This window comes from Melanerpes formicivorus, unplaced genomic scaffold, assembly GCF_026170545.1.
Source record: "Melanerpes formicivorus ecotype bairdi unplaced genomic scaffold, bMelFor1.0.p_v2 SCAF_38, whole genome shotgun sequence".
Taxonomy (NCBI): Eukaryota; Metazoa; Chordata; class Aves; order Piciformes; family Picidae; genus Melanerpes; species Melanerpes formicivorus.
The window spans coordinates 5,257,565-5,280,308 of NW_027142390.1; the positions used below are offsets into that span (position 1 = coordinate 5,257,565).

The following is a 22,744-nucleotide window of genomic DNA, read 5'->3' on the forward strand; positions in this document are numbered from 1 at the left end:
CCCTGGGACCCTCAGTGCCAAGCAGAGTTGCGAGCAGTACCGATCTACCTGCCCCACAGCCAGGAAAGAGTCTGAGGGCTGCAAAGGCTGAGCTGGGAACCAGAAGGAAGGAGCAGGAGTAAGCACCCAGCATGCTGGTGGAAGGGCTGCGATGCAGTGGGCAGCACAGTGGTGAAAGTGATGAAGTACAGCTGGGGCAGCCCTGTGACTGCTAGCCCGGGGTATTGGACGGTCCTTCCTTGCTCAGTTCAGCACTGTTTGCCATGGGGCTGGGCCAGTCCCCGGGACTGTGGGCCAGCTGGGACCAGCCGGCTGGAAGCAGGCAACCATCATGTGCCAGGGGCACGTGCTCCCGCCCTGCCCAGCTGCCCCACTCTTCCCCTGCAGTTCAATTACCTGAAACCCTTCCCCCCCAGCAGAACACAGCTCTTCATGGAAATCCCCCACCCTGCTCCACCTCTAGGACCTTCCCCATCAGAGGGGCACCCCATTCCCATTGTAACATCGGGAGATGCTGGAAGACAGCTCCACTCCCATTTCTCCCGTGTACCCCACACCATTCAAAGCCCCCCACTTGCTTTGCAGTATCTCTGGGACCCCCACCCTGCCTGTGGGCAGTAAGTCCCACCTGCTACGCATCCATCACCAGCTCCAGGCTTGGCTGGCAATGGAAGCATGGCCTAGATGGGCTTGGGGGATGCCGCCACTAGCAATGACTTCACTGTGGCTAAAGCGGGGACAGGGGACACAGGCTTCCGGTCACCCTACTGGCACTGCAGCTCCGGTTTGTCCTCAGGGAGGACGAGGTACAGGTGCCGGGGCACGGACAGCTGCCGGCAAGGTGAGGGCAGTGCCACGGCCGCAGCCAGCCAGCTACTCCCGGTTCCCACCGGCTGAATCCCCGAGCATGGCGCTGGTGACGCCGGCACACCGCCCACGCAAGATGCTGCGATCCCGTGACGTCCCGGGACATCTGCGCCATGGCTGGGGACGGCCCTGCCCTGATACCACGCTCACGGGTGGGAGAGGGGCGAAAGCCTCAGCACCAGAGTGCCCACGGCAGCCCCACAGCGGTACCGGCTGCCCCATGCCCAGCTCCGGACACCCACACGCCCCAGCTCTCCCCGTCCCTTATCCGGGTTCTGGATGCTCCACGTCAGGCTCGGTCCCCGCCCACGCCACGCTGGCCCCGCCCCGGCTCAGCCCCTCCCCGGCCCAACAGTATGGGCCCCGATCGCCCTCTGACGGCGGCTGCGGGTAGGACAGGCATCGTCTCTCCGCCCTGCCCGTACCCTGCCTGCATTCTGCCTGCACCTTGCCTGGGCCCTGCTTGTGTCCTCCTTGCTCCCACCTTGCATCTTGCCCCACTGGTGCTTTCCCAGCACCCACCACCCCATCATGCTCATGCGTCCACAGAAGCCCTCTCTCCACACAGCTCATCCTACCATGGGGCAGCCCTGGCTTCTCTCAGGTTCTCCCACAGAACAGACTGCCCAGGGTAGTGATGAGGTCCCCATCCCTTCCTGTGTTTGAAAGCTGTGAAGATGTGATGCTGAGGGACATGATTTAGTGGTGACCTAGCAGTGCTGGGTTAACACTTGGACTTGATGATCCTAAAGGTCTTTTCCAACTAAAACTTCTATGATCCTAAGGGGTGGGTGGGTCACCTGGTGCATCACCAGTGGGGGATCCCCCCACACCCCGGGGTCCCCAGACAACCAAAAACTTACCCATGGGGTTCAATGCTGCACAGCACCTTGTGGTTTCAGCACACCACAGCACAGCGAGGTACACAGCAGCATCCTGTCAGCTCTGGCACACTGTGATAAATGGAATGATAATTCGTGTCAATTAGATGATTTTTGATTAAAGCAAAAGCAGGAGCATAAATGATGAAACAAGGGATCAGACACTGGGAACTTACAAATGTAACTAGAGTGAGATTCTTTTTAAGCCTTATTATAATCAGTTGTTTATGATTCATTTGACCTGGTTTAGTATAGAGCAAGATTTTAGGTTTTATTATAACCTGTTGCTCATTAATTTTATTTGTTTTAATGTCTGTATGCTAATGCCCTAGTGAAATGTTAGGAACTAACAGCTAACAGCTGAAGTATTATGAAATAATAAGTTGTTCAAGGATGGGAAAGGAAGAGAAGTTGCTACAGAAGATGTGGACACAAGGGACAGTTGTGAGAATTAACAGAACCTGTGTGAAAACCCACCTCTGGGAAGGATGTTGGTTGTAACAGAGCTAACAAGATACAACCACAAGGCCTTAGCACACCGGCTGTGCTGATGGGAGGATTACATCAGTGAAAGACCACCAGAAGGACAAACTAATTTAAATAACCCCACCTTTATATGCATATGTATTAAGGGCAGAATATTTAGAGGGTAGTTAGAAAGTCATTAGTGTGCATTTTAGCACCCAGCGCTGTCTTGCACGTCTCTTATTGTTTTAAAATTGCTCTTTTCGAATTGAAACTATAACCAATCAACTTTAATTGGCTCGGTCATTTGTAACACCACCACGGCCAGCAGCTGCAAAGGCATAAGTACAGCTCCGCAGTGGCACCGACATCCCAGTTTCTGGTCCCCCCCAGCCCCTCTATTCCTGCACAGGGCACAGATCCTAGGAAGGTAGCTGGGGCCTGGCATAATGTGGTGGGTTGAAATTTCCCCCCAACATTAAACTACCACACGCAACTCTCCAGCACAGACGGTGCTGGCAGACCCCACAGCCCCCAGCTCCCATTGCAGAGCAACTGCCAACCCAGCCTATCTCCACAGCCAGAGGCTCCATGGCCTCTGGGGCAGCCATGCCAAGCACCTGGCCACTACCATAGCAGGGGGAGGGGAAATCTTGCCTTCAAATGGAATTTTCTGGTTGTTTTCTTTATTAAATCAGTGCCTATTGCTTCCTGTGCCGGCGGGCACCATGAAGCGGGGCCCGGCTCCCCCACCCTCGTGTCCTGCTGGTGGGCAGCTGGGCTGAGCCACAGCCTTTTGGAGGCTGGGGCAGGCGTGGGTGGTGTGTCAGCTTTCCCACTCCATGAATGGGCTTGTTCCTGTCCCAGCTCTGCTCACTGCCCTCTCCATTCCTCCCAGCAAGCGCTGAAGTCACTCCACCGTGCCTGGCCACAAGACAGACCTTTCTTCTCCCTTCTGCCCTGGATGTGTGGATCCTTCTGGGTACAGCCACCACATCCCTGGATCCTGGCATGCTGGGTTGGTGAAATGAGCCGTGAAGCTCCAACTGCCCTGGCCTGGCCGACAGCTTGTTACACATTTACCCTGCGTTAATGAGGCAGCACAGGCTGCTCGGCCTTCGGACCACAGAGATGCTTCACAGGCAGCTCTCCAGCTCCATTGCCCCAGTGGGGTGGGGCTGTGAGGGTCCCATGGGGTGAGTCCCCTGGGCATGAGCACCATGGCAGCAGCCACGACCCCATCATCCTCCTCCAGCCCCACTGGGGTTTGCAGGAGCACACGAAGCAGGGAATGACAGAAAGCGCTTTTGCCCTCACACCCCTCCAGGCAGAAGGGCCAGGTCCTTGCGGATGTTGTGAGTCTCCACAGCTGCAATCCGGAACCCACGGCTCACCCACACCTCTTCTGCCTTCCTGATACAGGTGAAGGGGGTGGCGGCATCCAGGGAGCTCCGGGATCTCAAGGCACTGTCTCTGAGCAGCTGGCCGGGTCGCTGGGTCCACAGGGAGGTCACGGAATACAGTTGTCTTTTGTTGGTGCTGGCCCTGCGAGCAGGGACTGGGGCTTTGCGTCCCCTCCCTCCACCCCCGCCGCCGGCGGGATTGGTGCCCAGCACCAGGGATTTGGGGTTTAAAGAGCAGGCGGCAGCCGCAGCCCCAGTTCACCCACCAGAAGAGGAGGCAAGCAAGCTCCAGCAAAGCCCACGCACTGCAGCAGGTGAGACAGCAGCTCCAGGGCACTGGGCTGCCCACTGAAGGGGACTGTGGCGTCGGGGGGGGGAGTCGGGGGGGGAGGCTGTAGTGGGGGAGTTCTCCAGGGGGGATGTCAGGTCCCTGGCTCCCCGCTGTGTGTGCTGAGTGCTGGTGGGCTCAGATATGGCCTGAGAGGGAAGTGAAGGCATCACCAGGCACATGCCATGACCTTGTTCCCGTCACCCCACAGCTGAGTGGGGACTCCCGAGTCTGGTCCCAGCTGGGGTGATCAGGGCAAGCACTGATGCACTGGGCGATGCCCCTTCCTCTGGGGCTGGCTTAGGGAAAAGGAGGTTCACCCAGTGCTCTCCCATCTGCGACTTCTGCACCATGCTCACCAGCTCAGCCCCATCAGTGCTTGCCCTGGATGGCACCTGGGAGAGCTCTGAGTCATTTGGGGAAGAGAGGAACCCAATGCTGGGCACGAGGCTGGGCAGGAGCGGGAGCTGGGCCAGCAGACAAGGCTCTATTGTGCCGTGCTAGGGCCGCCTGCTCAGCCCTCAATAGCTGCATTATTCTCAGTGGTGGTCCCCCAGACTTCCCAGCCGCCACGGCTCTGCGGGAGCACCGTGGGAGGCAATCTGAAGTGGCTGTTTTCTTGGGGGGCCAGGGTGAGAGGAGGAGAGCGGGCAGAGCAGGGTGTCTGCTACTGCCTGGCTGGGTGCGGCTGGGTGCTGTGGCAGTAGAATGCTGCTCTTCAATGCCACCAGCTTTGGGGGGAAAATGCAAGAGATAGGGAACAGACAGGCTGAGGGGGCATCCAGGCACCCCTGTCCCCACTCCCCTGTCCTGGCCATCCTACCAGGCATTACCAATGCCTAAGGTGAACAAAGCTGTGTGCTGCCCCAGGAGAGAGATGAGTGAGTGGGCAGCAGGTGACTGACCTGGGTGTGGACGTAGTCAGGCCAGCCAGAGCAAAATGAACGGTCCTGCATGCTTCCCAGCCAGGCACACCCCAGCTAAAATTACCAACCCTGTGGCAGGGACACCAGCCTATTTTTAAAGCCCAGAGGCGCTGGATGCCACCAGTTGGTGTGGCACAGGGAAGGGCCAGAGGGGCTGGGGCAGGGAAGCAGGCAAGGAGACACTGCCAGCATCTCTCTTGCCTTTCCAGCAGGACACAGAAAGGGCCAGGCCTGCAGCAGAGAGCCTGTGTGCCGTGCCCTGTGTGCCATGGCTCCACTGAGACCCTCATGATGCAAGGGTGGATAATTTAGCAGAAGTTAAGAGCCCTTGTTTTCCAGTTAGTCCTCAGATATCAAAAGAGCTGAACTTAACTTCTTGAGTGATGCCCAGGTGGATCTTTAGTGTGACTAACTTAACGTTCTCGGGAACAGAATTAAGACTCCAACGGAGCCAAGTGCCAAGCCTCTTTAACAAGCAGCAGGTATAAACACCACGGGGGTCCGACCTGTAGGGAGCATACGTCGCGATCACGATGACGCGAACAGGGGTGGCGAGAGGGGGCCAGGAGGGTCGGCAGCTCTCGGGGGCGGTGATGATGGCTCTCCGGGGCAATGGCAGCTCTCAGGAGTCGCAATGGCAGTTCTCTAGGGTGACGGCAGCTAGCAGAGATCCCCAGCAGCAGTTCTCCGCAGCTGTAGCAGGTTCTGAGATAGCTCAGCTCCCAGCTGCTATTCTCAGCAGTCCTTGACAGACTTCCCCGCACATCTTCCTCAGCAGTAGTCAATTCCCATAGCAGCTGATCCCCAGTCTGCCATACCATGACAGCTTCTATAGCTTCACGCTGCGGTTAAGTATTGCCACCCGCCCCGATTCAGCGGCGGAGCGCACGGCCGCTGCAGACTCCAAGGTTCTAAAGCCTCTCTTGTCGACTCTGTCGCCAGAGAGTCTCCAGGGTCTCAAAGTCCCTCGGTCGACCCCGGGAGCCAAGGCCAGGCTCCCTGTGCCTCAAACAATTCTCCCAACAATGTGGAGCTACATCTATAATAATTTTTGGTCCCTTACAGGCTCCTGCCCATCTGGAATGGTTTTGAGGAGCTTCAAGCTCAGCACATAGGCTCAGCACAGCCTCTCTGCCTGTCCTGTAGCCTGGCTGCCAGTAGTAATGAGGATGAGGACTCTAGGGCAGCAGGATGGGATCCTAGAAGCCCATAATCCCTCCCTTTCCCAAGCTGTTGTGCTTCCACAAAGGTTCACCATGCACCCCATGACTCAGTCCCACAGCAGAGACACCCAGTGATGATACCCAAGATGGGCTCAGGCACTGGAATGGCCCCAGGACCCCATATCCCCTGAGTCAGCCACAGCAGGGTGGGGACAATTTAAAAAGGATTAGCTGGACTACACCAGCATGGTGCTGCCAGGAACTGGTACCTAATCCCGGCAGGAATGTGCTGGGGCCACGTGGCTCCCTGCTGTGGGGGTCTCCAGTGGCATGTTATGATGGTGGAGTGGATGCAGGATTGGGGCAGTGTATCCATAGATGAAATATCTCCTGAGCTGGTGTCCCCAGGATATTGCCATCATGCCACACTACAAAGCTGCAGCTGGCTCAGGTGCATTTGTTTTCTGTCAGCCAAGCCCTCACACCAGCACACATGGCACTCCATGGGCTCCAGCCTGGCCTGGCGCACCATCCTCTTGCACCTGAGGCCTGATGGCAACCCATGGCCCAATAACGTGTGCCACATGGACATGTAGCCCCTTTCCTGTCTTGATGTACTGCCAAGCCAGGTGTTCTGGCAAGGAGACATCATCAAAGCATTGATAGGATCCTCAAGATGTTTATGTCACAGCAGGGTCACCTCCCACCCTGGAAAAGCTGCAGGCTGCAGTGGGAAGCAAGGCTTGGTATGGGGAGCTAACCTAACCAGGGATGGAGGAGCCACAGAGGCAGACAGTGAAAGTTCCCATGCCGGGGGGACTCCCAAAGGAAGCCTAAAGCTGAGAACTTTCTGGAGTGGCTAAGCCCAGGGAATTGCATCTCAAGGAGGGCATGCTCTGGCCACATGGGTGCAGGCTGGAGTGAAGATACCTCTCCTCCCTCTTCTTCCTCCTTTCCCTGCAACAAGCCAGCAGTGTCACTGGGAATACTGACAAAGGCCATCCCACTGCATAACTGTAGCTCTTGGGAAGCAGGGCCATCCCAAGCTCAGGTGGCACAGGGATGCTAAAGCACTGGTCAGCAAAGCACAGCTCACCTTGTTCCCCTGGGTTTTGGCCAGCCTCTGCCATGATGACTCCCCTAGGGTGGAGGGAGATTCCCTAGCCCTCAGGGAGATGGGCCACCCTGCAGGTCTCTGTGGCATCCCCAGGGCTATCTCAGCAAGGTACTGCTCCTGTTTGGGGTGCAGGATTTGTCCCCATCCCAGTGGGTAACAGGTGTTCATCCTAGTCTGTCTCCCTCCGTGCTGCCTCTCCAGCAGCCACCGGTACCAGTTACCCATCCCACGGCACAGATACACCCATACAGGGCTAGCTCATCCACCAGCCCAGGAGGTGCAGGAGCCGTCAGCCGCTGCCTGCTGCCTCAGCACCCCCAGGAACTCTGTGTAGGCGGAGAGGAGTCGTTTCCTACCGCAAACACCGCCGGGGGCTCGCACGATTCTGGCAGAGCTAGGATGCTCGCCAGATACGGAACCGCCGGGGGAGATTTGGCAGAGGCAGCACGGATCCACCGGCAGCAGGAAAGGGATCAAAGGAGTGAAGGTGCCAGCACCTGCTCGTGCCGTCGGCGGTGCCACCCTCATGCTGGTGGGGAGCCAGGCTCCCGGCACCTGGCTGTACCGCCCTCAGCAGGGCTAACAGAGAGCAGCATGGGCACGAGGGTGGGATGCTGGTGCCAATGCCCGTTCCAGATGGGGACAGCCACCATGTCAGCGCCCAGAGGCTACAGCGCTTGCCAGAAAACCCCCGGCGGCGTGGGAAGGGGTGGCCAGCAGGTGACGTGGCACATCCCTGCCGCTCCGATTTTCCGGGATGGAAGCCCAGCCTTTCTGACGCCTGATGGTTTCTCCAGGCAGAACTGCTGCCAGGGAGGTTCCCGCAGGGCTCTGGAGCTGGAGTGATGGTGACGCCACCCAGCCACCTCACCACACATGCCAGGAGTGGCACTAGGTGAAAAGATCCTAGCTGGGTGAAGAGAAACTGAGGCATAGTGCTGGCACAACATCCCCACCCACCCTGCCCCAGCCTGCCATATTAGGGGGGGATAGAGACACCATGCCCAATCCTGTGGGGGTCATTCAGCCCAAAGTCCTGCTGCAGCTCCTGGGCAAGGTCTTATGTCAGAGTAACCCATGGCATACCAGTGCCAGCAGCACCCCTTCCATCTACTCTGTCCTCTCTCTGTCCCCATCCCCTTTGCCACCTATGGCATTGGACTGTCACCTGGCACCATGGAATGACTGAGAAAGCATAAGTGGTGGTGCTGGGCTGGCGCCTGACACCATCCTTCTGTCACACCAGTGCAGTGAGGCCAGCAGTACAGTAGAAAGGTTACCAGCAGTACGGTAGAAGGGTTACCAGCAGTAAGATGGAAAGGCATTGCCCAGGTACTCTGCCTGGCACAGCTCCTCCTGCGTGCTGTCATCCTGCCTGCACAGCTGCCACAGCCTGCTGAACCCACTGCCTGCCTGTGCCAGCTGTCTGCCTGCACCTGCACCTGACTTGCCTCCACCCACTACCAGGCTGTCAGCACCTGCTGCCAGCCTGTGCCTGCTGCCAGCTTCCTGCATCTGCTGCCAAGCCCTCCTGCACTCTCTGCCAGCCCACCTGTACCTGCTGCTGCCTGCACCTACTGCTACCTCCACCCTCTGCCTCCCCACTCACACCAGATCCACCTTCCTGGACTCCTGCACCCACAGGGACAGCCAGGGGTGCAGGAAGGACAAGGAATGGGTAGCCCCCAGGGCCACCCGTGTCCCCCCCTGCCCCGAGCCCTGCCCACTGAGGCACGCGTGGCCGTGTTGCCGGCACCACTCAGCACTTGCTATTCTTGGCAGCGATGGCTGGAAAATGGGAAGCAGTGGAGGAATTTTGTTTGCTCCGGGCTGGGCCCAGGCCAGACATCTGGGTTGCAGCTGAGCAGGGCACAGAACCAGCCCCCTGCTGCCCCCACCAAGGCCCCCAGTGTCCCCGGCATGGCCCCAGCACACCACAGCACCCCACGCCTAGGCAGGAAGCACCCAGGTGGCAGCTGCCTGCCCCAGGGCCGAAGCAGTCCTGCCATTGGTGTGCTGTGCCACTCATGTACTGTGGCGTTCTTCGCTCTGCCCTACGGGCAGTGGGTGTCATCATGGGTGTCACTGTACACCGCGTGGGTGGCAGTGTGTCCCAGGGGGCATGCGTGTGCTCCTGTGTGAGTGAGTGTGTGCTCCTGTGAGAGTGTGTGCTCCTGTGTGAGTGTGTGTGCTCCTGTGTGAGTGTGTGTGCTGTGTTTGTGCTCCTGTGTGCGTGTGCCCAGCAGATTTTGCACTCTGTGCTTGCGTGTGAGTCTGAGCGGGTGTGCTTGCACACGTGTGTGTGTGGGGTGTTTGTGCACGGCTGTGTTCTCGCACATGCCTGCTTCCACGTGTCTGTGAGTTTGCACACACATGTGAGCGTCCATGAAGGAGTTAGCACGCGTGTGTGTGGTTGCCTGGGTGCTTGCGCCCGCTCGCACGTGTGTGCATGTTTGTACACGAGTGTTTGTGTCCTCGCCCGCGTTCCCATGCGCACACATTCCTCCCCCTGCTAACCCCAGGCCGCGCCGGGCCGCGCCCCGCCCCGCCCCGCCGGGGCCGCCTCGCTCCTTCCCAGCGGACGCGGAGGGCGGGGCCGGGCCGCGCCGAGCCGAGTCGGGACCCAGGTGGGTGTCGTGGGCCGGGCAGGGTGCTGGAGTATGGCGGAGACGGGGGGCTCCCGGGTCGGAGGCGGGGTGTCCCGGGTCGGGGGTCTCTGCGCTGCCGTCGGGGTCTGTCCGAGCTGGCACCGGGGGTGGGGGGCGGGGTGGTGGTGCTGGCGGCGCGGTCCGTCTCCCGGCTGACAACGAGGTGGCCGGGTTTGCCTGGGCGGGCACCAGGAGTACCAGCGCTGACTCCGTGCTGAGGCTGGCATCGGGGACCAGGGGTGGTTGGCACCGCGGGTCTCAGGGGCTGGATTTGCAAGTGTTGACGCCGGTAGTGTCCAGTGCTGCCCACCTGCTCCCCACGTCCTGCCTCCCGCACCACCATCGGGTCGGGGCAGACGGCGTTAGGAGTCCGTGCCCGGAGGTCTGCCCTGGGCCCTCATCAGGCGTTGGCAAGTACCAGGCAGGCAGGAAGAACCTCCAGTGCCCCGGGCACGGCTGTGGCTGGCTGGCTGGCTGGAGGGGCTGGCAGAACCACACAGGTCACCTGCCTTGTCCCAGCATCTCTGGAAATGCCATTAGCGTCTGTGGCCCTCTCACCAAGTGACTGGGCAGCCCAGCCCCACGGCACCGTGCCCGGCTGGGGCCCCTGCCTGCTGCCCACTGACAGCCCAGAACTCTCTCCTCACCCTGCCATCCGCTCCAGTTGCCCCTGCCCGATATAGCCCAGGGCATGCCCTGGCTGGCCATGCCAAGCAACAGGCAGATGTGCCCAGACCTGTGCCAGACACTGCCACACACATTTGCCCCCTGGCCTGGCAACCACCATGTCCCATCTCACCCCATGGCTGAACTGGGTGTTGTAGCCTGGGGCAATTGCACCGAACCCTGGTTCTGTGGCAGGGTTTTTGGTCATCACTGGTGACCCAGCAAGGCCACAGTGGCAGTGGCACAGGTGAAACCCATCATCTGCACCAGAGGCTGGTGACTGGCGTGGCCAGGCTTGTGCTTTGCACGCGGCATGGGGAGGCGCTGGCTGGCGTGCCCCGGCTGCCTGCAGCTGCCCGTGGTATGGCTAGCAGGCAAGGCAGGAAGCTGCATGTTGGCGCAGTGCTCATGATAACCATCACCTCCTGCTCCCCAGGGAAAAGCATGCCAGTGCTGGAGCTGGTGGAGCTATTCTCACCCTGTGGTGGGTGCCTAGGAGGGTGGTGGACACACCAGTGTGGGCTCATCTATGGTCTTTGAACATCTGCCTGGCCAGAGCCCGCCCTGCCCCAAACCAAGCTCCTGTTCACATGATGATACTTGGAGGGCCAGGGGCCAAATCGTGGGAGCTGAAGCAGCAGGGAAGCCTGAGACACAGCAGTGTTCAGGAGCCAGCTGCCTGTCCAGGGTTCCCTGTCTAGCTGACAGCACTCCAGCATGTGTTCTGTCCTTGTCCCTGTCCCCACAGGATAGCTCTCCACTTGCAGGCAGGAATGGGCACAGCCCAGTGCCCTTCTAACAGCAGGGCTTGGGCAGACATGGGGAAGGCCAGGTGCTAATCAGCTGGGCTGCCTCAGTTTCCCCACAGGCAGGAGCAAGAAGGGTTCTCCTAGAGCCCCTTATGGTTCAGGCTGGCTTAACTGGGGCTTAAAGTCCAGGAAGGGATGTGGCTGTCCCACGTTTCCCCCCCAATCACTGGGTCGAGCCCAGCCTGGGGGGTAACCTTGTATTGTTCTGAGATTGCCCTACACTGATGCTCAGGGCTCTCTGTATCCCATCAGCAGTACCCATCCCCGGGAGAGATCATGGTCTGGGAGCTGTAACCCGAGCTGAGGTCTCTCTTCTCTGCCCCAGCCACCAAGCCGCCAGCCAGCCCCCAGCCATGAGCTGCACGCTGCTCCTGCTTCTAGTCCTACTCCTGCTGTGTGGCCCTGCCGCCGGCCGTCCCCCACCCACTGCCACCCCCCGCCTCAAGCTGACCTTCCCTGGTGAGCATGGGACACAAGCAGGGTGAGGGGATGGGGGGTTGGGCACGGGTATGCTGGTCCCTTGTCAGCACTCAGCATCATCCCTGGGGACCAGAGCATCCTGGAGGGCAGCATGGCAGAAGAGGTGAGAAACACCATCACTGCCACCTCACCAGCACTGCTGCTGCCCTTCCTGCAGGGTGATGGACATTGGCACGGGCTGCCAGGTTCCAATCTGCCAGCCCTCCAGGGCCACCTGCCTGCCCTCAGGGCCATGCCTGCACTTAAGTGCACTCTTGACCCTGGCATGTGCTGGCTCAGGTGCCCATACCCCTGCAGTGCACTGTGGTGGCACTCCCTAACCACAGCTGCTGTGCCATGGCGCTGTGGGACATTGTACTGGCCAGGGAGACAGTGCCATGACCTGGCTGCCTACTCTGTGGGCTCCAGCGCGGTGCAGGGTCTTTGTCCAGCTGCAGGTCCCAGTGAGCATTCTCCTCCCAGCCTGACAAAGGGCTGTTTGTTCCCGCCACGGTGGGATTAGCTCCGCAGGGCAGGGAAGGGCTGCTTCTCCCCCATTGCCTGTTGCTAGGGTGGGTGGTGCAGGGTTGGGTGCTGAGAGACACAGGGATGGCTGCTGGGCTGGGTCAGAGTTGGGTGCTGGGGGGCACAGAGATGGGCGCTAGGCTGGGTCACAGTTGGGTGCTGGGTGGTGTGGGGATAGGTGGTGGATGGCGTAGGAATGGGTGCTAGCTAGTTGAGGGATAGGTGCCAGGCTGGTGTGAGGATGGGTGCTGGGCTGGCAGAGGGTTAATGAACCTAGTTAAGCGAGTAGGACAGGTTTGGGGGAGGGGGTGGCATGGCAGGGGAGTCATGGGCAGACCCAGGTCCCTGTGGGGCACCTCTGGGGCAGGAGAACACACAGAGACAGTGGCGGGTGCCGTGGCGGGGCCCAGCTGAACAGTGCTGCTGGCTCCTGGCAGAGCTGCGGGCTCGCCACGGGCTGCAGCTCTTCACGCTGGAGCGCTCATGCTGCTACGAGGCCCTGCTGCTGGACGAGGAGCGTGGCCGCCTCTTTGTCGGCGCCCAGAACCACCTGCTCTCCCTGGCCCTGGATGACATCAGTCAGCGGGACAGGAAGGTAACTGGGGAGGACACACTGGCTGGGTGGCCCAAGGCACTCCCCAGAGCTGTGAACATCCCTCTTTCCCTGACACCCTGCAGATCTACTGGCCAGCACCAGTGGAATGGAGGGAGGAGTGCAACTGGGCTGGCAAGGACATCACTGTGAGTTTCTGGGGATGCCTGGGGATGCCAGGGGGAATGCCAAGGAGCCACTCTAATATCATCTTCCTATGCCCTCTGCCTCCAGGCTGAGTGCATGAACTTTGTGAAGATACTCCATGCCTACAACCGGACCCACCTGTATGCCTGCGGCACTGGTGCCTTCCATCCGGTCTGTGCCTTCGTGGAGGCTGGCCAGCATGCAGAGGTGAGATCCATGCTGCCCCAGCATCACCATGGCCCCCACCTGCTGCTACCCACCCCCCACCCATCCTTACCCCCTCCAGGAGCCCATCTTCAAGCTGGACCCCCAGCGCACTGAGGATGGCAAGGGGAAGAGCCCCTATGACCCCCGGCATGCAGCTGCTTCTGTCCTCATGGGTAAGGGAGAGCCAAACCTGGTGCTGGGGTGCAGTGTGGTGGGAGGTGCCAGGGGGTGCCCCATAACGCTTCCCTCGGTGCCTGCCAGGCGAGGAGCTCTACTCCGGGGTGGCCACCGATCTGATGGGCCGTGACTTTACCATCTTCCGCAGCCTGGGCCAACGTCCTTCCATCCGCACCGAGCAGCACGACTCCCGCTGGCTCAATGGTCAGTGCCAGGGAGCAGGACGGCAATGGGGCTGCTGGCACCTCGGCACGGCATCTCTGCTCCCTGGAGATACTGGGGCAGTGAGTGCTCCAGGCTCAGCTACACTCTGTCCTCCACTGCTTGTGCAGGGTGATTCGGGGGTGGTCTGTGCTTCTTGCAGACCTCTGGTGCCCGGTGGGGTCCCACTGTCACTCTGCTTCTGCCCTGCAGCTGGGCAGAGACAGATCTGCGCTCACTTGGGACCCCAGTGGGTGCCCAGGGAGCAGAGATAGCAGAGGCACTGGAGGAAGTACCCTTCTGCCCGCAGAGCCCAAGTTCGTGGCTGTTTTTTGGGTGCCAGAAAGTGAGGACCCTGATGATGACAAGATCTACTTCTTCTTCCGTGAGACGGCAGTGGAACGTCAGCAGGGCCTGGGCAAGACCACCTTTGCCCGTATTGGCCAGGTCTGCCGGGTAAGAGCATCCACAGGTGGGTGGACTGGGGTCCAGAGGTACCTGTGGGTGCCACCCACTGCTACTGACGTTGGTATCCTCTTTTGGCAGAATGACATGGGTGGGCAGCGCAGCCTGGTGAACAAGTGGACAACCTTCCTGAAGGCACGTCTCGTCTGTGCTGTGCCAGGACCTGATGGGGCAGACACCCACTTCAATGAGCTCCGTGAGTAGGGGGATAAGGATGGCCCCCCCAGGGTGGCCCTGTGTGGTCCTGGCACATTAGGGCAGTGCTGATGCCCTTCTGTCTTACAGGAGATGTCTTCCTGCTGCAGACAAAGGACAAGCGCAACCCCCTGGTCTATGCCATCTTCTCCACTTCCAGGTTGAGCCCCCTTCTTACTGCACCTCCCATGGCTGACAGTGCCACCCTTGTCCTTCACATCACCCTCTCTCTCCCCCACCAGCTCTGTTTTCCAGGGCTCAGCTGTTTGTGTCTATACCATGGCCGACATTCGCCGAGCTTTCCTGGGCCCCTTCGCACACAAGGAAGGCCCCAACTACCAGTGGGTGTCATATCAGGGACGTGTGCCCTACCCCCGCCCAGGCATGGTATGTGGCACAGAGGTGTCCAAGCTGCTGCCACCAGTAGGATGTTGGTATCTGGGGTGGGTGGGGAGTGAGACCCTTGCTCAGTCAGTGATGCCTCCCTGCAGTGCCCCAGCAAAACCTTTGGCACCTTTGGCTCCACCAAAGATTTCCCGGATGAGGTGATCCAGTTTGCCCGGCACCACCCGCTGATGTACAACCCAGTGCTGCCCCACAGCCAGCGCCCCCTCTTCCTGCAAGCCTCCGTTCCCTACACTTTCACCCGCATTGCTGTGGACCGTGTCACTGCTGCTGATGGCCACTACGACGTCCTCTTCATTGGCACAGGCACGTGGTGACCCCCAGGCCAGGGCAGGGGTGGACAGCTAGGGGATGCTGGGGCTGGGACCTGCAGCCTCACTCCTCCCTACCCACAGACATTGGCACAGTGCTGAAGGTAGTCTCAATGGCCAAGGAGAGCTGGCACCACATGGAGCCACTGCTGCTGGAGGAGCTGCAGGTCTTCCAGGTGAGGGGAGGCACTCTGCACTACCCCAGTCAGAGCCCCCCAGCACCCCTTTGTGCTTCATGTACTCTGGACTACGCTGAGTGCTCCAGCTGCCAGAATGTGTGTGTGAGCTAGCAGCCTGGATGCCTGTCGTCCCTCCCCAGCCCCTAACTCCTGCTCATACTCTGCCTGCAGGATGCCTCCCCTGTCACCAGCCTGCAGCTCTCTTCAAAGCGGGTAAGTGGGAATCCCAGGTGGGTCCCTGTGTTCCTCCATGGCTCTACTGGGCCCTATGCCACAGCATAGGAGTGCTCAGGCCTGCTCTCCTCCACAGCATCAACTCTATGCTGGCTCAGCTACAGCACTGGCCCAGCTGTCCCTGCACCGCTGTGGTGCCTATGGCAAAGCCTGCGCTGAGTGCTGCCTGGCACGGGACCCATACTGTGCCTGGGATGGCACCACCTGCACCCGTTATGTGCCTAACACTAAGAGGTAGGTGAGATGCCAAAGTATGATGCTGGGCCAGCCAGCTTGCCCTCAGGCCATGGTGAGGGGTACAAGCCCTGCTACCCCAGCTCCTGCTCCTCTGCCACCTTCCTGCAGGCGTTTTCGCCGGCAAGACATCCGTAATGGTGACCCAAATACGCTCTGCTCAGAAGGTGAGCTGGGACCCAATTGGGGGCTGGGGGTTAGCCCTGCCAGGACAGAGGCTGATAGTTGGGCCATGTCTCCTCCAGATCCCCGTCGAGGCAGTGTGCCCCAGAAGCAGCTCTATGGGGTGGAGGGCAGCACTGCCTTCCTGGAGTGCATCCCCAAATCCCTTCAAGCCCGTGTCTTCTGGATGTACCAACGTAGCCCAGGTGACCCCCAGCAAGAGGTAGGCTTTCCCCAGCCAGGTACCACCAGTGGGACCATGCCATGCCATGCCATGCCATGCCATGCCATGCCAAGCTGACTGCTCATCCCCATGGGTGCCACAGGTGCAGATGGATGAGCGGGTGGTGCAGACAGAGCGGGGTATCCTCCTGCGCAGCGTGCAGCGTGCCGATGCTGGCCTCTACGTCTGCCATGCCACTGAGCATGGCTTCACCCAGCCCCTGCTGCAGCTCTCCCTGGAGGTGATTGGTGCTTGGCAGGTAGTGGGCATGGCACCCGCAGGAGACCCCCAGCTCACCGCCGGGCCTGCCAGCCATAAAGTCTGGTACCGGGACTTCCTCCAGCTGGTGGAGCGCCCGCCGTTGGGGGCTGCGGACAGGGCCTGCCAGCGGCCCTGGAGCCGGGGAAGGTCCCTGCCACCTCCACGTGCCCACGCCGGACCCCCCCGGCCGCGGTTATGGCGAGGAGCCGCGCAAAGCTCGCCGCCGGCGCACCCACGAGGGGCCGCGGGCCGAGCGGAGACCCCGCAGCGCATCCGCCTGGTGACCCCGGGGCCGGGCCCGGGCACCGGGCTCTGCCTAGGAGCGGAGCCACGGGCAGGGGTGAAGTCCCCCACCAGCCTCGGCCAGCCCGCCGGCAGCACCGGAGCCAGCCGCAGACAGCAGTGGGGGACTGCGACTGTGGGGCCTGGGGGGCAGCCAGGCTGACACTCTTTCGAGGGGCTGCCGGCCGCCCTTGCCACTGGCTTCAGCAGCAGCAACTGCCGGTACCGCAGAGTCACCACAATATTTATTAACGACTGTTACGGATGAATGTAAAGCTGCCCCGGCGAGGGAGCGGCGGGGCCAGGCCGTGCCTGCCCAGGGCATGACACCGTTGGGGACGTGGCAGCAGGGCCACCCTCAGGTCCTGGAGGCTACAGGCAGGACCCCGAAGGGACAGGACAGGCACTGGCGGGACATGGGGGGCCTGGCAGGAGAAGGCCTGGGAGGGAGATGAGGGGGGCACAGAGATGGTATCCAGCACTCCGGACAGAGCAGCGGCGCGGGGGGCTTATACTAATTGAGCACAATAAAGCAGACGATTCAGGCTGTGGTCTGCATCTGGCCCTGCATCCCGAGAGCACTGCTGCGTCTGGCTCCCTGCACTTTCGTTTCTGGAAAACAGAAACCGAAATTCCCCAGTGCCAACAGCCTGCACTTTTTGTTTCTGAAAAACAGAAACCGAAATTCCCCAGTGGCAACCTCCGGGGATGGGAGGTGATCTCGGTGTCTGCTGCCTGCAGTGTCACCAGACCTCCCACCGACAATGGCACCGGCCACATCCCATTGCCTGGGGTGAAATCATACCACCAGCCATGACCCAGTGCTGGCTGCACCTCAGCCCGGACATTTGAACCTCCTGCATGGGCACAGGCAGGAACTGATGCAACTAGGGCACCGCCCAGCCCACGGGTTGACATGCCAGTGGTGGGGCACCACCTCCTGCCAGCTGGGCTTCCTGGGGGGACCCTGGGCAGGAGCCAGACAATGACAGGAGCTGGGGGGAGGCAAAACACTGGGGCCACTCTTAAGTTCCCATCAGTGATGAGGGTCGTGATTTGGGAAGGTTTAAAGGCTGCTACAGGCAGGAGCAGGAAGAGGGGAGGCAGAAGATAGAACCATTTTGTTCCTGAGGTCAAGATGACATGGGGTTGGCACTCCAGACCCCCACCAGGCACCCCAGGCTCTGGCACCACCACTGCTCTGCACCCATGTGTCCCTGTACCATCCTAGCAGCCAGTGGCACTGAGGAACCCACTCATCCCAAGGGATTCCACCCGCCACCATCCCCCATACCACTCAGCACCATCTCCAGCTTAGCAAGCTCCACAGAGATCTACCAAGGAATTTATTTCCAGCATGACAGTGTGGGTACAGGGGTGATGCTGGGGCAATGCTCAGGAGCATGAGCAGGCAGGCAACTGAGGGTGCTGGGGGTCTGCACCCCCCCGAAGCCGCAGGAGCATGTAGATGGTGCTCCGGTGCTGGACACCATAGTGCGCCAGTGTGCGCAAATCCTCCAGCTCCCTGGGGCCGTACGTCAGGCGCTGCTGCTCAGCAGGAGGTCCCTGCCGAGCGTGGATCTGCTCCTTCAGCTGACGGACAGTGTCAGTGGGCTGCACCCTGTACGTGGTGGTCCGGTTCTTGGCATCCTTCACAAAGACCTCCATCGCCTGGGGCTCAGTGTGCAGCAGCATCAGTGTGGTGTTGTAGAAGATGCTGTAGGTGGCCAGGGTCTTATCATCCTGGAGGACAGGGGTGCTCCTGCCTTCTTCCTGCTTTGCCAGACGCTGGCTATACCGGGAGATGCCCAGTGTCTGCTCGATCTGCTCCTTCAGCTGCCCGACAGTGATGCTTGGGCTGACGGTTGTTGTCATGACAGTATTGCCTGTCAGCTGCTTCACCTCAACCGTCACAGGCCGGGCTGGCTGTGGGGACAGAAGAACCAGTACACAAAGCTGGTAGGGACAGAGGGGCTGTGGTGCCTGCTGGCACAAGCAGCCTTACCTGCACATTCCAGGGCTGGATGTCTTTGACACAAGGCAGTGAAAGGTGGCGGGTTGCCTCCTGTGCCAGCAGGTCCCAATCCTTGCCTTGGCCCAGGATCCCCGTGGGGTCAGCAGGATCCAGGATGATGGGGCTGCAAACAGAGGGTAGACATTGCCATCAGCCCCAGGCAATACCACAGGGTGGGTGGCATGGGTCCCATCAGGCAAGGTCCTCACCGGGGTCTATGCATCAAACTTTTTAGGTAGCAACCAATCTGTCTGTGCTGGAGTGAGTAGTATTTCTCCCAGTAAATGCAGATCTCCTGGTGCCGGCGCAGCAGCTCCAGCACTGTACGGAAGCCTTGAGCCATGTTGAAGGAATGTCCGGAGCTCACACCCTCCTCCCAAGCATAGATGGTCAGTAGTTCCAGGGCATACTTTGGAGGCAGGTCTGCATCAGGGTGCTGTGGCTTCAGCATCTGGGGTGAAAACAGACAGATAAGAGAACTGACCAAGGTGAGTTCTTGGTGGGCGTCAAGAAAGCCAGACAGCCTCTCACCTCCTTGTACCAGTACTTGACCAGGCGCAGGAGGTTCTTCATCTTAGCAGGGCATGGCTTCACAAACATCTTCTGCAGCTCAGTGAAGCAAGGGGAGAACTCCCCAGGGCCACTGCTGGCATTCAGGAGCTTCACATACACCTCTGGATTTGGTGGGTCATTCTTGCTCACCTGCCCTACGGGGTGAGAAAGAGAGTGAGAGCTATCCCAGTGCTGATGCCACAGCTCAGCCCGGCACCAGGCCACAGCTCTTACCCAAGGCATCATAGGCAGGCAGGATGTCCACCTCGATGGACTCTGAGTTTTGCTTGGAGTGGAGAGTGAGGCTGAGGGAGCGTGGCATATTGTCAGGACCCTTGTACCGGGGGTCACTGATGCACACTGTGAAAGTCAACCTCTCCCTGCAGGCGTGCAGCCTCTCCTTGATGGAATCCAGGATACGCTTTCTCTCCTGCTTCTGATGCTGGTAGCTGGAGAAACAGTTCAGGAAGAGCACCACGTCGGCATCAGATTTGTTTTTCAGGGCTGTGCCCTTGCCTGCCGAGCCACCCTGCAGAGAGATACCCTGCCTGCTCAGCACCACTGCCCCTCAGCACAGGGGCCGCCTGTCACCAGAGCTGCCAGGGGAAAATGAGGCAGGACAAAAGCTAGAGCAACAGGACAGAGGTAAGAATGACAGCAGGGGTGCTGGCTGACCCCCACATCAGGTAGTGCTCACCTTGACAGTCTTGTAGACACGGATGTTTTCAAAGCAGTCCTCCTTCAAGAAGTCGCAGATCTTCTTCACTGTCTCCTTCACTTGGTCACTGAACTCGGTGCTGGGCTGCAGCTCCTCCATGATCCAGCAGTCCAGCTTGCTGGGGACCACCGACCAAAGCCCATTCATGGATGCCATCTGCCCCACATTCATCTTGCCAGCTGTAATTGCTCCGTATCCTGACCTCCTCCCCGCGCTCTGCCCGCTCCTGCCAGCTTTTAAACTCCCCGTGTCACCGCCCCCATGGCGTCATCGCCGGGAAGTTAAGGTGGCCCTGGCCCCGAAGTTTCGCATCTCCCCAGCCCCCGTTCCCCGGGGGGCTCCTTCCCACGGTCTACGCTGGGTGCCTAGCTGGCAGGAGGTGGTGTCCCACCACGGGGACCTGGCGCTAGGCCCTGTCTGGGGGCTGGAGTTGCCCTGTCTGCAGCATCGCCTGAGGGATCAAGTGTCCGGGCTGCGGTGCGGCCAGCGCTGGGACACGGCTTGTGCTGGTGACACAGTTTCATCCCAGGCAATGGGATGTGGCCGGTACCAGCGTCAGCGAGATCTCTGGTGTCACCACAGCCATGGAATATGGCCAGTGACACCAGAGGCCCTGGTGTCACCCCAGGAAATGCGACGCAGCTGGTGCCGGGGTCACCAGAAGTCCTGGTATCACTTTAGGCAATGAGATGTAGCCAGTGCCGGTGCCACCTGGAGTCCTGGTGTTATCGCAGGCAACGAGACACGACTAGTGCCAGTATTACGGGAGCTCCTGATGCCGCCCCGACAGTGGGACACGGTCAGTGTCAGCATCACCGGAGCCCCTGGTGTTCCCCCACCCGGCAGAGGGAGCGGCAGGCGGTAGGGACAGGCTGCTGCTGCCCGCGCTGCCTTAAGCTCCACCTGCGGCGGAGCCGGGAAACCGGAGTTTCTGTTCCTGCTCCACTTTCGATTTCTGCTTCCAGCCGCTGAAACGAAAGTCCAAAGGTCTCCCCCCACCCTGTCCCTCCCATGGCCTCCGCGGCGCCGTGGGGGTCGTGGGCAGAAGAAGGGATATGGGCACGAATATGGACGAGGATTGAGACATGCCAGAGTTGTAAACAGCGACAGGACAGGGACAGGGATTTGGACAGGGACATGGGCAGGCAGGAGCAATGACATGGCCAGAATAGGGATATGGGCAGGAGCAGGGATGTGTGTCCCCTTTGTCGGGATATGGCAGGAGCAACAACATGGCCAGAACAGGGATATGGACAATGTTATGGGCAGGGACAGCGACTGGCAAAATCGGGGACAGAAGCAGGTATTTATGTAGGAATGAAGCAGGGATACAGGCAGAGACAGGGACAAGAACAGAAGCAGAGATACAGCCATGAGCAGGAGTGGGACAGGAGCAAGACTATGGGCAAGTATGCAGAGAGGGGCAGGGACAGCTGTAGCAAGCATTTCACTTGCTCTGTCTGGCACTAGGAGCATGGCTGGGATACCAAGAACAACTCATTCTTTATTTGCAAACAAAATGTGGTTTGACATGGGTCTCACACCCTTCAAGCACTGTAGTACAGCAGACTTTGACCAATCCTTAAGTATCCCATTTCCACCTGACTGCAAAGCCACTGCAATTCTATAGTGTCATCATCCTTCCATCCTTGTCCAGGTGTCCCTGGTGTCAGTCTTGCTACAGGCACTTATCTGTTAGGCCAGACAATAAAACAGCCTCAGGGGAGTGTTGGAGGGGCTGGGTGCTGTGGTGCCTTATCGCAGAGTCCTTTATGGTGGGACAGGCCTCCTCATAACAAGCTGTCTTGTAGTCATGCCTACTGACCTGTAACTATGCAGTATAGAATGTAATAAATAGATAGATAGATAGATAGATAGATAGATAGATAGATAGATAGATAGATAGATAGATAGATAAATAAAATCTATGTAAAGAATCAGAAGTTTGAAGGGAACCTGAAGGATAATCTGATCCAACCTTTCTTGGGAAAAGTACTTTAAATAAGAAGGCCCAGCACCCTCTCCAACCAGATCATAGAAGTGTCCAGTGCTAGGGCCTCCACCACTTCCCTGGGGAGGTTATTCCAATGGCTGATTGTCTTTGATGTGACAAATTTTCCTCTTCTATCCACCTGGAATCTCCACAGGAGTAACTTGTACCCATTACCACTCATCTTTTCCATGTGAGTCCTTGTCATCTTCTTTGTAGCCATCCTTTAAATACTTAAGTTCAGAATCACAGAATCACAGAATGTTAGAGGCTAGAAGGGACCTTGAGAGATCATCTAGTCCAACCCCCCCGCCAAAGCAGGATCACCTATACCAGGTCCCACAGGAACTCATCCAGGTGAATATCCCCAGAGCGGGAGGCTCCACAACCCTCCATGGCAGCCTGTTCCAGTGTTCTGTCACCTTCACAGTGGAATAATTCTTCCTCCTGTTTCCATGGAACTTCCTATGCCTCAACTTCCCCCCACTGCCCCTTGTCCTGTCACTGGGCATTGCCAAGCAGAGCCTGGCTCCATCCTCTTGGCACTCCACCTTTATGTATTTATAAACATTAATGAGGTCACCTCTTAGTTTCCTCTTCTCCAAGCTGAAGAGCCCCAGCTCCTTCAGTCTCTCCTCATAAGGAAGATGTTCCACTCCCTTAATCATTTTCATGGCTCTGCGCTGGACTCACTCAAGCAGTTCCCTGTCCTGCCTGAACTGAGGGGCACAGAACTGGACACAACATTCCAGATGTGGCCTCACCAGGGCAGAGTAGAGAGGAAGGAGAACCTCTCTTGACCTACTGACCACACCCCTTCTAATACAACCCAGGATACCTTTGGCCTTGGCCACAAGAGCACATTACTGGCTCATGGTCAACCTTTCATCCACTAGGACCTCCAGGTCCTTTTCCCCTTCACTGCTCTCTAGCAGGTC

General features: G+C 59.2%; 2 protein-coding genes across 7 annotated transcripts; one reads left to right on the forward strand and one right to left on the reverse strand.

Moving 5' to 3' along the window:
- Positions 1–3,373: 3,373 nt before the first annotated feature.
- SEMA3B (semaphorin 3B) lies at positions 3,374–17,073 on the forward strand. 6 transcript variants are annotated; one of them, XM_068157958.1, is made up of 18 exons: positions 3,374–3,930; positions 11,599–11,732; positions 12,695–12,852; positions 12,936–12,998; positions 13,084–13,203; positions 13,283–13,376; positions 13,465–13,584; positions 13,892–14,037; positions 14,128–14,242; positions 14,332–14,401; positions 14,484–14,628; positions 14,733–14,952; positions 15,042–15,133; positions 15,308–15,349; positions 15,447–15,604; positions 15,716–15,771; positions 15,850–15,989; positions 16,093–17,073. In XM_068157958.1, exons 2-18 carry the CDS (start codon positions 11,627–11,629, stop codon positions 16,693–16,695), a joined length of 2,448 nt encoding a protein of 815 aa, XP_068014059.1. In that variant the 5' UTR covers positions 3,374–3,930; positions 11,599–11,626; the 3' UTR covers positions 16,696–17,073. The 6 variants fall into 6 exon arrangements, with proteins under 6 accessions (XP_068014059.1, XP_068014055.1, XP_068014054.1 ...); XM_068157954.1 differs by lacking the exon at positions 3,374–3,930 and adding an exon at positions 9,699–9,777 and having other exon boundaries at positions 13,529–13,584; positions 13,795–14,037; positions 15,716–15,989; XM_068157956.1 differs by lacking the exons at positions 3,374–3,930; positions 11,599–11,732 and having other exon boundaries at positions 12,156–12,852; positions 13,529–13,584; positions 13,795–14,037.
- Positions 17,074–17,859: 786 nt separating this feature from the next.
- LOC137450934 (2'-5'-oligoadenylate synthase 1-like) lies at positions 17,860–20,016 on the reverse strand. Its single transcript, XM_068157959.1, has 6 exons — positions 19,796–20,016; positions 19,333–19,627; positions 19,078–19,253; positions 18,756–18,997; positions 18,538–18,670; positions 17,860–18,458 (listed from the first exon to the last, which is right to left on the reverse strand). Exons 1-6 carry the CDS (start codon positions 19,985–19,987, stop codon positions 17,928–17,930), a joined length of 1,569 nt encoding a protein of 522 aa, XP_068014060.1. The 5' UTR covers positions 19,988–20,016; the 3' UTR covers positions 17,860–17,927.
- Between the last annotated feature and the right edge of the window lie 2,728 nt (positions 20,017–22,744).